Genomic DNA, 15,203 nt, shown 5'->3' on the forward strand with positions numbered 1-15,203 from the left:
TTAACATTTCATGATGAAAAGTATTTAACATTAAGTTTGCTAATAAAGACAGTAAGGCCACGCTCTGCTGGCCTCAGCTGGTGTCCCTGGGTGGGTCTTAATTCTCCAGAATCAGTCTCTCTGGCAGGTGTCCCCACTGCAGAGAAGGTCCAGCAGCTCCTGGGACAGTGTACGGGAACTGCCCCTGATCAAAGGTGGGACCAGGCTTTTATAGAATGAAGTGGATTGACTGCTGTTATTTGACCATTAGCCAGACCTCCAACATCTCTCATTGGAGAATAGAAGGAAAACAGTAGAAAAACCCACAAAGACCCCATTCTCACCAAGCAAACTCTTTGTTTATCTGTTCATTCTCACTTTATCTCCCTTTCAGGCCTAGTTGTGGCTGGGCTGAGCTCCGTGTTCTTCAACACCAGAGAGCAGCTGGTGTCATGAACATCAGCTTGGCCTCTGTTTGTACCTTCCAAGGTTGTTACCAGCTCAGAGCTTGCTGGGCCTTTCCCTTCTCATGGGATCCTTCTGCTCCAGGCCTGGGCCTACAGAACTAAGACACAAAAAGCAGTTGAATCACAGAGGGAAACTGAGGCAGGTGTATTGAGATGGAGTGTCCTGCTACAGGAGGCATAAAGCAGGGAAGTCCTGCATGGGGCAGAGAAGGTGTGCAATGAGGAGATGGGAGATGGGACTCCTAGGGAGGAGTTTCTTCCCAGTCCACTGAAAATGGAGAGAGGGAGAAGCATCAGAAGGAAGAGGGTCACCGGAATGCTGTGTAGGAAATGGGTCTCACCACACTGTGGGGTGGGAAGGTGTGGGACAGGGTGTGTGCTGGCTCCAGAGCAGGTGTTCCAGGGATGACTCTCACTGGTGACATGGCAGGACTGTGTGACCCTGCAACTGGTGGCTCAGAAGGGTGGCTGAAATGGTGGTGGTCACTGCTGGCTGGGTGGTGGAACAGGAGTGTGGGGGGAGCAGGATACACTGGGAGCCACCCAGGCTGTAGGGGACCCAAGGGCCTCCAGGGTGCTCTGTCCACCAGGGAGGGCCAGACCTTCCCCCTCTACCTGCTACTGATGCAGATGGGGCTGGAGTCCTGGTGTCCTGCTCAACATGCCTCTAATAAAGAATAGGAAAGGAAGAGGTGGTGAGGCACTGGAATGGGTTGCCCAGGGAGGTTGTGGATGCCCCATCCCTGGGGGTTTTTAAGGCTAGGTTGGATGACATTTTGTGCAACCAGGTCTAGTGGTTGGGTTCCCTGCTCATGGCAGGGGGGAGGAGGAACTTGATCTTTAAGGTCCCTTCCAGCCTTAATGATTCTATGATTCTGCAAGAAGCTGGAGGGCAAAATATGGCTGTTAATAAAGAGATTGTGCATTTAAAATGTGAGATCAAATCAGTTAGGGAATTAGCTCAGGGGTGAGATTGTCTTCCTCCTGCAGTTATGTTTTGTTTTGCAGGAATTCAGGTTCCCCACGGCTGCAAACCACTTTGTAAATGAGAAAATATCCAGCAAAGAAGGCAAAACAGTTCAAAACTCATCCAGTGCTGTAGGGATAAACTAGACATACAGGTCGGCTCAGCCTGTGGATGCCTGCTGAGACAGGTCTTCACAGTTTCTCTTCTAGGGTGGTCCCCTGGAAGACTTCAAGAACATAAGCAGCAGAGCTCAACCCTAGAAACAGCAGTTTTGATTCAGCTGTGAGCTTTGAGGTGGGCCTGTATGTGTGGAGGAAATCTAGGAGGGTATAAAACAGGTTAAGTTTTGAAACAAAGAGACTAAAAAGTGCAGTCAGAATTTTAGCAGTTAAAAGCAGAGCAAAATGTAGCCAATGTCTATGCAGACTGGAGGAAGAGATAATGAATAATGAGACATTATGATTGTGTGGGATGGTATTAAGTTAGAAGGAAAATAGTACAGATAAGGACTAGAGGATGTTTACACTTGTCTGGTAACCAAAGCTTAATCTCTGTCTGATTGTGTACTGTCTCCAGATGTTAACTCCATAATGGCTGACTAAACCAATACTAAAAATCAACAGGTCCTCTAGAGCAACACAAAGCCCCTGATAACACCCCCATGCCCACAGCACCAGCACTGAAGGCCTCAGCTGTAGGAAAGCAGCTCCTTGTGCGCTCTGACCAACCCAAAGGTGACAGTGTCCTGGTTTCAGTGACACTGTGAGTGTAACATGCTGATGGTTGCTCTGCAGAGGGTGCTCCTGCCTCGTGTATGTGTCACCAGCTGATGGTTGCTCTGCAGAGGGTGCTCCTGCCTCCCACTGTTCTGTCTTGTCCAAGGCCTGCACCTCCCCAGACCCCCTCCACCCAATTCCACCCCAGCTGCTGTAGTCCTGGGTGGATTTTGGCAGCAATCTGCCCTCTTCTTCCCCAGACAACCATCTAGCTCTTGTTCGTCTACCACTTTTGGACATCTTTGTGCCTTGATTTAGGTGAAAACCTGAGAGCAAATGGGGGGGACTAAAACAATGAGTGGAGACCAAAGAAGAGTGCGTGACGGCAGCATCTGGAGATGGGATGTAGAAATGCCAGCCCAGCGAAGGAAAATAGTACAGATAAGGACTAGAGGATGTTTACACTTGTCTGGTAACCAAAGCTTAATCTCTGTCTGATTGTGTACTGTCTCCAGATGTTAACTCCATAATGGCTGACTAAACCAATACTAAAAATCAACAGGTCCTCTAGAGCAACACAAAGCCCCTGATAACACCCCCATGCCCACAGCACCAGCACTGAAGGCCTCAGCTGTAGGAAAGCAGCTCCTTGTGCGCTCTGACCAACCCAAAGGTGACAGTGTCCTGGTTTCAGTGACACTGTGAGTGTAACATGCTGATGGTTGCTCTGCAGAGGGTGCTCCTGCCTCGTGTATGTGTCACCAGCTGATGGTTGCTCTGCAGAGGGTGCTCCTGCCTCCCACTGTTCTGTCTTGTCCAAGGCCTGCACCTCCCCAGACCCCCTCCACCCAATTCCACCCCAGCTGCTGTAGTCCTGGGTGGATTTTGGCAGCAATCTGCCCTCTTCTTCCCCAGACAACCATCTAGCTCTTGTTCGTCTACCACTTTTGGACATCTTTGTGCCTTGATTTAGGTGAAAACCTGAGAGCAAATGGGGGGGACTAAAACAATGAGTGGAGACCAAAGAAGAGTGCGTGACGGCAGCATCTGGAGATGGGATGTAGAAATGCCAGCCCAGCTGGGCTCCAGATGATACCAGCCTCACGAGACACAAGGCAGGTGAGTTCTCAGAGACATCAGGTGTGCTGGACCTAGTGAAGAAGTGCTGCAGCCTTTGGCTATCATGGCATCTCCAGAGCAACTCGGATGCTGGCTTGGTGCATGCCCACCCCGTGGGCAGGGAGGGCACAGCCAGGCTGGCCAGTGCAAAGTGGGAAGAGCCCTATGGACATCCTCAGGTTTGTCTGCAGAGCCTGAGGTCCCACCTGGTTTGGTGACAGGGCTCTGGGATGAGTGTGCAAGTGCCTGTCCTCCTCTGGAGCCAAGGCAGGAGATAGCTCGGAGCAATGGCACTGCTGCCCATGGAGCAAACAATTCCCACTATCCCAGTGGCTTACGGCAGCTTTCCCAGGACAAGGACATCACAGCAGCAGGGATGGCATGTGAGTGCCATGGTCCTTTCCACACTGACCTGTGCACTCTGGGGAACAGGAACAGGTGCTATGAAGCACCCAGTCACCAGCAGGGCTGGGAGCTCTGTGTGGGAAGGCCCTTCCCAGACCGTGGATGGGAGGTGGATCGGCAGTTTCAATCTGCCTGCTCTGGAATGTGCACCTCAGGCCTGCAGAAGGAGACCCTTTGTCTGCAGGGTTTGGCCAATGGTTTGAGAAAAATGGGCTCAGCTCTCTAGGTGTGTGGGCAGCCCAGGCAGTAACTGCTCATATTTCCAGCCTACTGCTGGGATAGCACTTGTAAATGATCTCCAAGCTGAAACCACATTCTTGGTTTCATGAATTACAATCTAGACTAAAAGCCAGGAAAGCAGAAATGACTTCTTAAATGTGGTTTGGATGTAAAGTTGAGATGTGGGGCCAGAGCTTGATCTACCAGAAACGAGACTGTGCTGCCTTCAGCAGCCCCAGGCTCCTGCCTGCTGGAACCTTTAACTCCTTGGGGAGTTAAAGGAACCATCACATACAACTAAGCAGCACAATTCAGGCTGACCTGCTGTAGAGTGAAGGGTCCAACTAGAACATGAAGGCTGTAGTCTAGAGAGTCCCCTCCACAGCTTTTCTCTGCCAGCCTTCCTGACCACAGCACAGAGGACCTGAACACTGAACTCCAAAGACAAAACGATACCAGGAACATGTTCATCTTCCAGGTGAAGTGTGAGGGGGTATTTTTGCAGCTGGTGTTTCCATGCCCAGACAAGTAGATCTGTTCCCTTATCTCTCTCCCACTTCCAGCACTTAAGTTTGCTTTTATACACCTTCATGATGGAAAATTTTCCTTATTTGGATGAGATGCTGGACCATCTCTTCTAAAACCTGTTCCTGCCTAGAATGGTTGGACCAGATGATCCTTGAGGTTTCTTCCATCCTGGCATCTTGTGGTTCTTTTCCCCTTTCTTCCCTTTTGCACTGGAGAGGAGCCAAGATAGTTCAGTACCCTGTGCTTTTGTGTGATGATCACAAAGTGTGCAATGATTACAAAAATAACCAAGCAGGATTTAACTGATCAGAATCAAAGCTGCTCATCTGCAATAACAAGGATCCCTGGTCCCTTTGATGGGGGGACACTGGACAGTGCTGATCTCCTGGATATTGGCTGGGAGCAAATGCAACTACCCCAAATCCTCATGAACTGAAGACAGCACAGGAAAGACAACACAGTCTGAACTGCTGGGGAAAGGGACCTGGGTCCCCACTGACACAGGCAGGCCTGCACTCCTCGCTGTGCTCCAGCCCTGGGGTGTCCTGCAGTGCTGCCTCAACCCTTCAGGGGGAGAAAGGCTGTGAAGAGCCCCACAGGGAGCCACAGGGACAAGGCAGAGGTGTCTGTGGGTCGAGGAGCTGCAGCTGTACCTCTGGCCAGGAGCAAACCAGGGGTGGGGAGACCCACAGGTCACCACAAAGGGCTGTGGAGAAACAACAAGCAACTTGAAGTGTGTCCAGGCCCCACAACACAGAGGAATCTGTGTCTAAAGGTAAATGCTGCCTCCTCTCCTCCCTCCTGATTCACCAGTGACAACTGCAGACACATCCATTTCTACCCCAATACTTCCACAGGCATTTCTAGTCAGACCAGTCCCATTGCCACAGAGCTGGTGGCCCAGCCAAGGCAGGAATGGCTCAGCAGGCAGGGTCCACCCACAGGCACCCCAAACTATCAGAAAAATCAGGCTGGAGGAGTCACTCAGGCATGTGCTCTCAGACAGGCCAAAAGGGGCTGGTATTTCCCTATGTTCTGTCAGCTTCTCCTGGAAATGGACACGTCCAGCCACTAGGGATGGGGGTGAAGGCTCCAGCCCCATGCAGGAGGTACTGGGGAATGTGTGGCTGTGACTGCAGTGATAGTTGCATCAAAATCCTTGCTCTGCCACCTTGGAGTAGGCTGGCATTTTAAAAAATATTCCACAGCCTGTGGTAAATACACAACAATCAGAGGGAGCTTCATCCCAACAGCCCAATGGCAGAAGATATTAGGATTTTAAAAAGTCACCCTGGAGGAGGGTAATTTTTGAGGGTTACATCCTTACAGCCTAATCTTATATTCCCAAATCCCTGCAAGGAACAGAAAAATTATGGGTTTCCTGCTCTTCACAGGCAGAGGCATGTGCAGGATGTGCTTGAGGAACCTGCCCAGATGAATATGGGATTTCAGATCTCTTACATGTGTTGCCTGCACTTACCTTACAGGATAAACCCACTTCTTGTGGTCCCTTATTCCCCAATTACTATGGCCAGGGGATGTTTTGAAGTCAAAACCCTGACCTTTCCAAGTGTCTCCTGGGAGCAGGTGCATCCAAGCTCATCTCCCCTGCAGGGCAAGCCCTGAGACCCAACAGAGAACAGGCAGTTACTGCACTAAGCTCTGCCAGCCTTGCACTTCCAAGAGCTCTGGATTTGTGAGCCAAATTTTAGCATCTATCTGGAAAATTACAGTGCTCTGGCCCTGCAGTAAGATCCGGAAACAATCAAAGAGCTGACATTTGTCACTGCTTTTGTTCAAAGTGACAAGAGCAATAATCAAAGGAAGGTTGAGTGAAGGGCTTGCTGTGTAAGCACTTACTTATTCAACAGAACAAGAGCGTAATAAATCACTACAGGTGTCTTCTAGAAACATAAAACAGGCCCAAGAGTGTTGATAACCCTTTTATTCTAAAATGCCAACAAAAACCTTGACAGAACTGAACTTCAAAATAATGCTACATTTGCACATTCTACTCAACATGCGTTATTTTATATGGGTAGTAATACAAATGGCAAAAATGCAGTATTTTGTGGAACAATCTTTTAAAAATGTGAAAGTCCAAATTCTTTCTAGACAAATATCATACCTGGTTTCTTAATTTTTTGTGTTTGCATATTAAGAACCCATTTTGGACTTTGCATCCATTTTCAGAAGTACACTGCTTGATCCAAACATTTTCACAGTCCAAACATGTATTTTTAGTGATTTAAACCATTCCTGTCTCCTCCCTCCCCAACTCTCCAAAAACCAACAGTTATGTTAGACCTCTCAAACTTGTTTTAACCATAATGGAAACTAGGTAAGTATGTCAGTATACTCTTCAAACTTCACCTGTTTGGCAGTATGCATATTGTAAGGGATTACTCATTATTGTATGGCTTGAAGCACCACACACCCATGTGGGAAAGTTAAGGCTGAAGGCTTGAAGCCCCAAAGGCACTATCACTTTCTAGGAAGACAGAAGTCTGTAAATTACAACCTACTTTAAAACCCAAACTGTCTACTTCACATGCACTATGTGGGCAAACCCAGAGATGCTGAAAAGACAAGCAAAGAGTGCATGCACATCAAAATATTTCCAGGTTGGGCTGATCCAGATGATTTTAATGAAAACATTACACAGTTAGAAGTCTCGTCCTCTTCACAGGCTGGAGAAACTCTCAGAGCTGCATGGACTGTTCTCTTGTTCCTGACTTCCACTGAAATGGAACTACAACAGGTCCTGCTATGCCAAGGTCTGGATTCACACCATTTTTGCAGGGCATTTCCTCCCCTCCCCCCTAAACATAATTGCTTCCCTTCTTTTACAGTTAGTATGAAACATCACATGTAGGCAACACTGAAGGAGCCTCTTTTGCAAATCCACACACTGGTTTTAAACTATCAAGTCAAGGGACAAGATTTTAGTGGTATGTACAGAACCCCCCTCCCCTGTTCTGCTTCCCAGTCACATCCATGAGTAGGAACCTGATCAGACCCACCTCCTCCTCTTAGGATTCATCCCCCTTCCTCACCCCTGCCACTTCAAACTGACCACTACTTCCAAAGTTCTCCTGCTTTTTCCAAATCACTGGAGGAAACAGAACTTCACAGATCATCAGGACTGCCCTTGGACAAGTGAACCAACTTTTGCCAGTTCCTGCAGTTTGTTTTTTTGGTCAGTTTTTCCTGTAAACTACCCACTGCTGGCTAAGGAGAATTGCTGTTTAAATTTATCAGCCCATTTACTCAGTAACAGTAAAAAGATCACCAACTGAAGACTAACTTAGGAAACAAACGCTCAGGGACAAGAAGCTTTTACAATCAAGGAATTTTAAAAACCTCAGGTGTTGCAAAAACATGTCCTGCAGCAACTGCCAAGTCCTGAGTCCTGCCATCACGTCCAGGGAACATCTCCCATCCACAGGAGCTCCAGGATCCTAGAAAGGGAACTATTTAGTATTGAGAGGGAATGAACCTCCAGGGTGAAGAGATGCTAATGCTCCAAACTCTGAAAAGAGCAAGAAACATTTTTAGCATGAGATGGAGAAAACCAGATTTCCTCCCCTGTCCCAAACGAGAGTGGCTTTTGCTGAAGTAGCACCTGTCACCTTGACAGCAACATTTCTCCACAAGTGACATGTTAATTTGGATTGGCAGATTCAGCCTGACCCTGTGGCAACTGCAGTCACTGCCCTGCATAGAGGCCATGTCTGCAGAACCCCAAGAGCAGCAGGTTGAGGTGCTCTAAGTGTTAAACTAGTCAGTCGTTCCTCAAAGCACCTCTAGGCTTTAGCTTTGCTGCTAACTGGGAAATAACTGATTGCAGCATCAGACACTTCAACAGAGGAAGCTCCCTCCCTCCCACCTCTAGCTGTAGCTTGAGAGGTTTTCTGACCCCTCGTAGTGTTGGTTTAAGCAGCTCTACCCCTGCTCTGACTCAGCTGCATTTGACAGCTAGCAGAAGGGCACAAAGCAAGGAGATAATCTGGTTTAAGTGGGGGGTGAAAGGCTTTAGTGCAGATGGTGTGGAATGACTTGTTAAGAGAGACAGAGCCAAAGTGGCTGGGGAGCAAGGCTGCTTTAACTGGACCACTGTAATGAAAGGACCTTCAAGAATATTAAATAAAGAATACAGAGGATGATGCATGTATAAGATTTGCTCAGAAGCTGCTCTCCAGGACCCAGGTGTTACATACCACCCCTCCTGTCCATGCAGTGGCCATAAAGCACTGCTGCAGACAGAGGTTTCACAACTCTTACAATCTATAGAAGTCACAGTCTCAAAATCACACAGTACTTACAGCCCTTCCATGAGATGGTGTATGGCAGGAACTCAGGGGCACGCAATCTTGAAGGCAAGCGGTTCTTTTCTTCAGAGGTGGCACTGGAACTGAAAGACCTCATTAACTTCTCCTGACAAATGCACTTGCTCAAATTTATGCATTTTGCTATGGTACAAACGGAGCAGGGACCAAAGGGGATGGTACTTGGCCACTGGGAGGTGGTGGGCTTGTAAGAGCCATAGGGGCTTTAAACAATAGAAAATCTTCCAAAAAATGTAACAAATGAAACCAGAGGTCATTGTTTTGGAAGGAGAGAGGTATATCATGGCTGAGCTCACACAGAACTGCAAAGCTGTAGGGTGCCGGCCTGGTCCTGCACATGGACTCAGATCTTAAAACATGCTCTGGCAACTCTAGTGGCACCATCACATCTCGTACCCAGCCTACAATCGTGATCCACTGTTGGATCCATCAAACCAGCCAGGGAAGCTCCAGCCATTTTGCAGCTGGCCATTATGTTCCTCACTCCCCCAAACCCAAACTGTGATTACACTTTGCAAAGGGCAAGAGGAGGACATTTCTGCTAACACAGGGCCCTAAGGCCAGCACATCTGCCAGATCTAAGGTGACCAGAGGTGACACAGGACTGCTGGCTACCCATTGGCTCCACAGAAACCCAGTTAACTGAAAAAGTTCCAGAGGAGGCACCTGGCCACATTTCCAAAGTCAGCATAACGGCTCAGCACCTTTCTCCTCTGCACATTGGCCAGACATCCTGCAGGAACCCGACACAGGCTACAGGTAAGAAGAGCACCTGGCCACATGCACACAAGAGCAGAAAGTATCTGTGTTCCTAGAGTCATAGAGTTGTCAAGGTTGGAAGGGATCTCTGGAGATCACCAACCCCCCTGCCAGAGCAGGGTCACCACAGCAGATCATACAAGGAAACATACCAAACCATCCCAGATTATCTTGGTATGTCTCCAGAGAAGGAGACTCTACACCCTCTCTGGGCAGCCTGTCCTGGTGCTCTGTTATTCTCCCAGTAAAGAAGTTTTTCCTTATGTTTAACTTGAACTTCCTCTGCTCCAGCTTGTGCCAATTGCTCTTGTCCTTCCTAAGGGCTTCCTCCTCTTGTGCAGGCCAGTAATGTGAGAAAGAAGTAATCAGTACTCTGAGAATGTTCCCTGTTATGAGCATCCCTACTTCCAGGGTTTGCACAGCAGCATATCCAGCCATCCAGGCTGGGTTTGGAGCAGGCTGCCATACTGGATACAAAATGTGGCTGTGAGGAATCAGAGTCTCATTCACTACCTTTTTCCATCAGACTTGGTCATGCCCCAGACAAAAGGAGAACCTGACTGCTCCAACGAATCTGCAAAAGGAAACAGATGTTGTGGCTCAGAACTAAGGAACTCCAGTGACCATCAGATCAGGAACATCCCTGTCATACTTCTACATGTTCAAGAGGGAGTTGAAGTTGATCTAATGATGCGTCTGATTCAGTCATTTAAATAAAGAACATAAAAGTTACCATGTTCTGATTGTCATCATCCCATCCCTGAAGTGTTCAAGGCCAGGGTGAATGGGGCTTGGAGCAATCTGGTCTAGTGGGAGGAGCCCATGTAGGTGGGCTGGAACTGCATAATTTTTAAGGTCCCTTCAAACCCAAACTAGCCTGTGACTCTATGATCACTGCACGTCTGGTACTAAAGCTTACATGGGAAGGAGCATATGCTTAGAAACATATCTCCATGGCAATTATGGCAGGCATGCTGAATTGTCCTCTGTAGCAGGAAAAGCCTGCTGCGTGGAGAGGTGCCATGTTTTCGTGAATGAGCACAGACAAGGTGTGCTACACATGAGACCTACGTGAACAGATCTCTGGACTCACAGTGTCCCAAAGGACGTTGAAGGACAGGACCAGGGAGAAGGCAGAAGGGCAGAGAGGGAAGCTCCTCACCTGTTTCCCAGTCTTCAGCACATGGAGGTGCCTGCCATGTGCTCACAGCATTCAATTGCTTTCTCTGGAAGCCAGTAGACTGATTCACTTCAGAAAGAGAAAAAAACGTTGGTGATCAGCAGTCACGTTCACTTCAGAGAGGTTTAAGTGCTTTAGATCAAGCTGTGAAACCCTGCCCAATGGTTTAGAGGAAACCCTGCCCAATGCAAGCCAGGTGTCGATCTGAAATCTAGCAACCTTGAATATGCCTTTTTCAATGAACTGGAAAAGACTCTGCTCCCTGGGACTTGTGGCACGGATGCTCAAGTGAAGAGGAAACCTGCTGACAGGAATGCAGCCACCACTGCGAGCCTCATGGCAACTCTAAGAGGTGACAGAAAGCCATCTGGCTGCTCTGTGGAGTGGCAGTAGCTAAGAAGCCACTGCAGAGGATGGAAACGACACTGCATAGCACAGAATGCCTTCCTAAGTATTTTGGAGGTTTTGGACAGCTTCCTTCCCACCTTGTCTCACAAGATAGGGGAATGAAATCTCAATTGTATGGTAGATGAAGCAAGTGGAGCAGCCTGGAGGAGGAGCTGCCTCATTTGTTGGTGGGAGTGAATCACTCAGGTTGCCCTGGAGAACAGCTGAGGGGCTTCCATTGCTTAGACACCTGTTTGGTAGAAATCACCTTTTCACATGGCACCAGTGGTCAAGCCTCAACAAAGGGAGATCAGCTCTACAAAAAGAGGATCTGTGCTTCTGGTCATTAAAGTATCCCAGCTCCTGCTAGAGGTACTTCCATGTGCACAGTCCAAGGTACAGCATTTTTATTCAACAAACCCTGTAACAAAATATGTGCAAGACCTACTGGGAGTACCTGCAATAATCTCATGAACCTATGCAATAAATCAAAGCAAGTAAGGGTTTACCCAAAGCTGTCATGTCACATAAAACTATAGACAATAATTTTACTCCCACTTTTCAGTTATTCTATGCACTATCCTTACAAACAGGAACCCTCAGTCCCCAGGGTGAACAAACACCTCAGTGGTTCTCTCACCTATGTCTTGCTCAATGAACCCTCTGTCATTGCACTTCGTTAAGTGATTGGAGAGATCAGCCCGAGGAACCAGATGGCGAGCGTTGAAGGGGCACGTGGCCAATTCTTTTGCAATGTCAGGATAGTTCTAGACAAAGGAAAACCAAAGTCACGTGCCGTAGCTCTCAAGTTCACTCATCTCTTGCTAATCCATAGAAAAAAGCCCTAAAGGATCTTTGTGATGTTGCTTGAAAAAACAGACTAAAAAATGAATAGCAAGATATCATTCAGACACTCATTAAACATGTGAGGGGGAAAGTAACATGACTGTTCTTTAAAACATAACTCACTGAGAAACTGAGCCCCCCTTGAGCTGACTGAAATGAAACATGCCCCCAGTGTCATGGTTTGACACCCCAGCTAAACTCCCTGCGATCTTCTGCAACACTGACAATACTGCTGCAAGGTTTACAGCACAGATTAAACTGTTTTAAAAACAATAGAGGAGAGATGTTATGCAACTCTAAACCATTTAGGTATTTTTCAAGTAAGCAGGCACAACAGCAGAGAAATTCCTTAAACCTTTCAAAACTGAGAGGGAGGTGGCAGCATCCCACCCACAGGCTTCTCCTTCTCATGAGACTTTCAAGACCTGCCTGGATGCATTTCTGTGTGAGCTGTCCCTGATGGTCCTGCTTGGGCAGGGGGGTTGGACTCGATGATCTCCCCAGATGTCCCTTCCAACCCCTGACATTCTCTGATTCTTTAATTCTACGACAGAGGCTGAGGTGCCTCATCCGGACACTGCTCGAGGCAGTTGTTGCCAGGTTCTCAGCCCTCCTGTGCCCATAATTTTTGGCCTACAGGAATGTTGGGGTGGGACTGTTTACAAGAGTGTGTGGTGGTGATAGGACAAGAGGCAGTGGCCTTCAACTGGAGTGGGGTAAATTCAGACTGGATATCAGGAAGTTCTTTCCCATGAGGGTGGTGAAGCACTGGAACAGGTTGCCCAGAAAGATGCTAGAGGCCCCATCCCTGGAGACATTCAAGGTCAGGCTTGAAGGGGCTCTGAGCAACCTGCTCTAGTTAAAAGGTGCTCACTGCAGGGAGGGCTGGACTAGATGACCTTGAAAGGTCCCTTCCAACTCAATATATTCTATGATTCCATTTGCTTCAGCTACCTTGAGCAAGCTCTTCTGGCCGAACAGAAGAAGCTTCTCAACACCAATGCAGCTCACATTACCAGGGTTGGGCTTACTCTGTTTGCAGTGTCCTCTTTGTGGGGAGAGCTTCATTATGCACAAAGGAATTGGAAGGTTGAAGCTGCTGGAAGGATGTAATTGGATTTTATGCATAGGTTATGCAAAGAAAACTCAACAAAGTACCAAGCAAGAGGGATGCTCTCCACCCAGACTCTTGCCACTGCAAATAACCACACAGTGGCATCTTCAGATGGATCAGATAATAATCCCCCAGCCCCATCTTTTGCTAATTACTTAGAGACACCAACTTTGTTTAATTGACTGGTGACCACTATCATACCTCATCTGCCTACTGAGGTAAGCTTGCCAAAACTGTCTGGTCATCAGTTATGAAACCCAAGGTCAAAATCAACATGGTAGAAGTTCACTTCCCAACACTGTACCCCTGGCTCACATGCACAATCTTGACAGAATTTGCAGAGGGTCAAAAAGGAAAATTTCAGCCCTCTTGTATGATGGAAGTACTTGCAACTCAGCTCTGCTCACCACTTTCACCTGTTTCTTAGTATTTTTTTAAGGTAACGGTTCCACCAAAATGAATTGTTTTTAAGTACTGATCCAGGACACACATCTTGCAGCTGCATCTGAACTAGAAGGCACAGCACTGCTGTGTTATTTTAAGAACACACTGCCCAACTTCAAGAGGGACAAATGGTTTTCAGAAGGTCTCAGCAAAAAATCCAAAGCTCAATTAGATGCAATCAAACCATGAGGACAACAGAGTAGAAGAGATGAAGGAATGCTTCCTATTAAATTATTTGTATTCAAATTCTGGATAAAAGATGAAGAGGGGGGAAAAACCCTCTCCCATATGGGCTGAGCCCTGGATGTGCAGTTTTTGCCAGAGGCACATTGCAGTTACCAGCAACAGAAAAAAACACTCCCCTCCCTGCTATGCAGCTGCACTTCCAGCACTTAAAAGAATGAATTGCAACATGACAACACTTCTTCCCTGACTAGTCAGAAGGGTGCACGTAACTCACAGAGTTCTGCAACTTAAAGTGGAATTATGTATCTGACATTAAAAAGCCCAAATTACTTCTATAAACTATTCCTATCAGTTGCACCAAGTGGTCATTTGTTATATCCTGCAACTGCACATAGACTGAGAGAGTTGGAGGTGTTCAGCCTGGAGAAGAGAAGGCTCCAGGGAGACCTTAAAGCACTTTCCAGTGCCTGAAGGGGCTCCAGGAAAGCTGAGGAAGGACTTTTCACCAGAGAGGGTAGTGATAGGACAAGGAGTAATGGTTTTAAACTGAAAGAGGGGAGATTTAGGTTAGATATTCAGAAGAAATTCTTTACCATGAGGGTACGAAGACACTGGAATAGGTTGCCCAGGAAGGTTGGTGGCTGTCCCCTCCCTGGAGGTGTTCAAGGCCAGGCTGGATGAGGCTTGTGCAGCCTGGTCTGGTGGGAGGTGTCCCTGCTCATACAGGGAGGCTGGAACATGATGGTCTCTTCCAGCCTTAACCATCCTATGATTCTATAACCTCCATGTGAGCTGCTGGAAGAGACCAGAACTTCCTCCCTGACCTTAACATGAAGAATTTGTGTCTCCTTTCAAGAGAGCCACACTGGTCAAGGGTGAATTAACATGTGTTTGAAGTTATGACTAAACAAATAATAAAATTACATGAAATGAAGGCTAAACAAGGCTATTTGCCAGAAAATGCAACAAGAGTGAGAATATACGTGTGATGTTTACATGTACAGAATTACTCCCATTGAGGCCCCACTGGCAGTCTAGCTCACCTTCTTGCACTTCACCAGGTGATAGGGAAACCGAGAGGCTCTTATTTGATGGTGCTTATTATATGGACATTGCATTAATCTCTCAGGATCCAAAGCATCTAGTAGAAGGGAAGAACAGAGAGAAAAAGAAAATAGTTAGAAAGACAAGATCTAGCATCACTAAGACAGCAAAATGGAAAAAAAACATACTGCCACATCAGGGCTGTGACCTTAGGGAGTTAAACCAGTTGCTCCTAGTTTGAAACCATTCATTAAGGGCAGACACCTGTTTTGCAAAACCAAATTAGTTTTGAAGTTTGTGGTGAGCAAGACGTTAGTCAAAACAGAATAGCAGCACTGAGCATAACAACACTTTAAGTGACCTTATTACGTAGGTAATAACTTTTACTCAAAGTGAATGAGGACAGGAGCAGTTTTCCAGCTGTCTTAGAGGAGAATCAGTGGGATGATGACACTCCCACCAGTGTCCTCTGGAGTATCCTCAGTCTGAGCCAG

At 47.3% G+C, this 15,203-nt stretch overlaps 1 protein-coding gene across 1 annotated transcript; it reads right to left on the bottom strand.

Annotated features, from left to right (window-relative positions):
* Positions 1-8,696: 8,696 nt before the first annotated feature.
* GTSF1 (gametocyte specific factor 1) lies at positions 8,697-14,806 on the bottom strand (the record flags this gene model as incomplete). Its single annotated transcript, XM_010008878.1, has 5 exons — positions 8,697-8,814; positions 10,022-10,082; positions 10,671-10,757; positions 11,716-11,842; positions 14,709-14,806. Coding segments are annotated over 5 exons (491 nt in total), but the record flags the coding sequence as incomplete, so codon positions are not given.
* Positions 14,807-15,203: the final 397 nt, after the last annotated feature.

This window comes from Chaetura pelagica, unplaced genomic scaffold (assembly GCF_000747805.2).
Source record: "Chaetura pelagica isolate M959 unplaced genomic scaffold, ChaPel_1.0 scaffold542, whole genome shotgun sequence".
Taxonomy (NCBI): Eukaryota; Metazoa; Chordata; class Aves; order Apodiformes; family Apodidae; genus Chaetura; species Chaetura pelagica.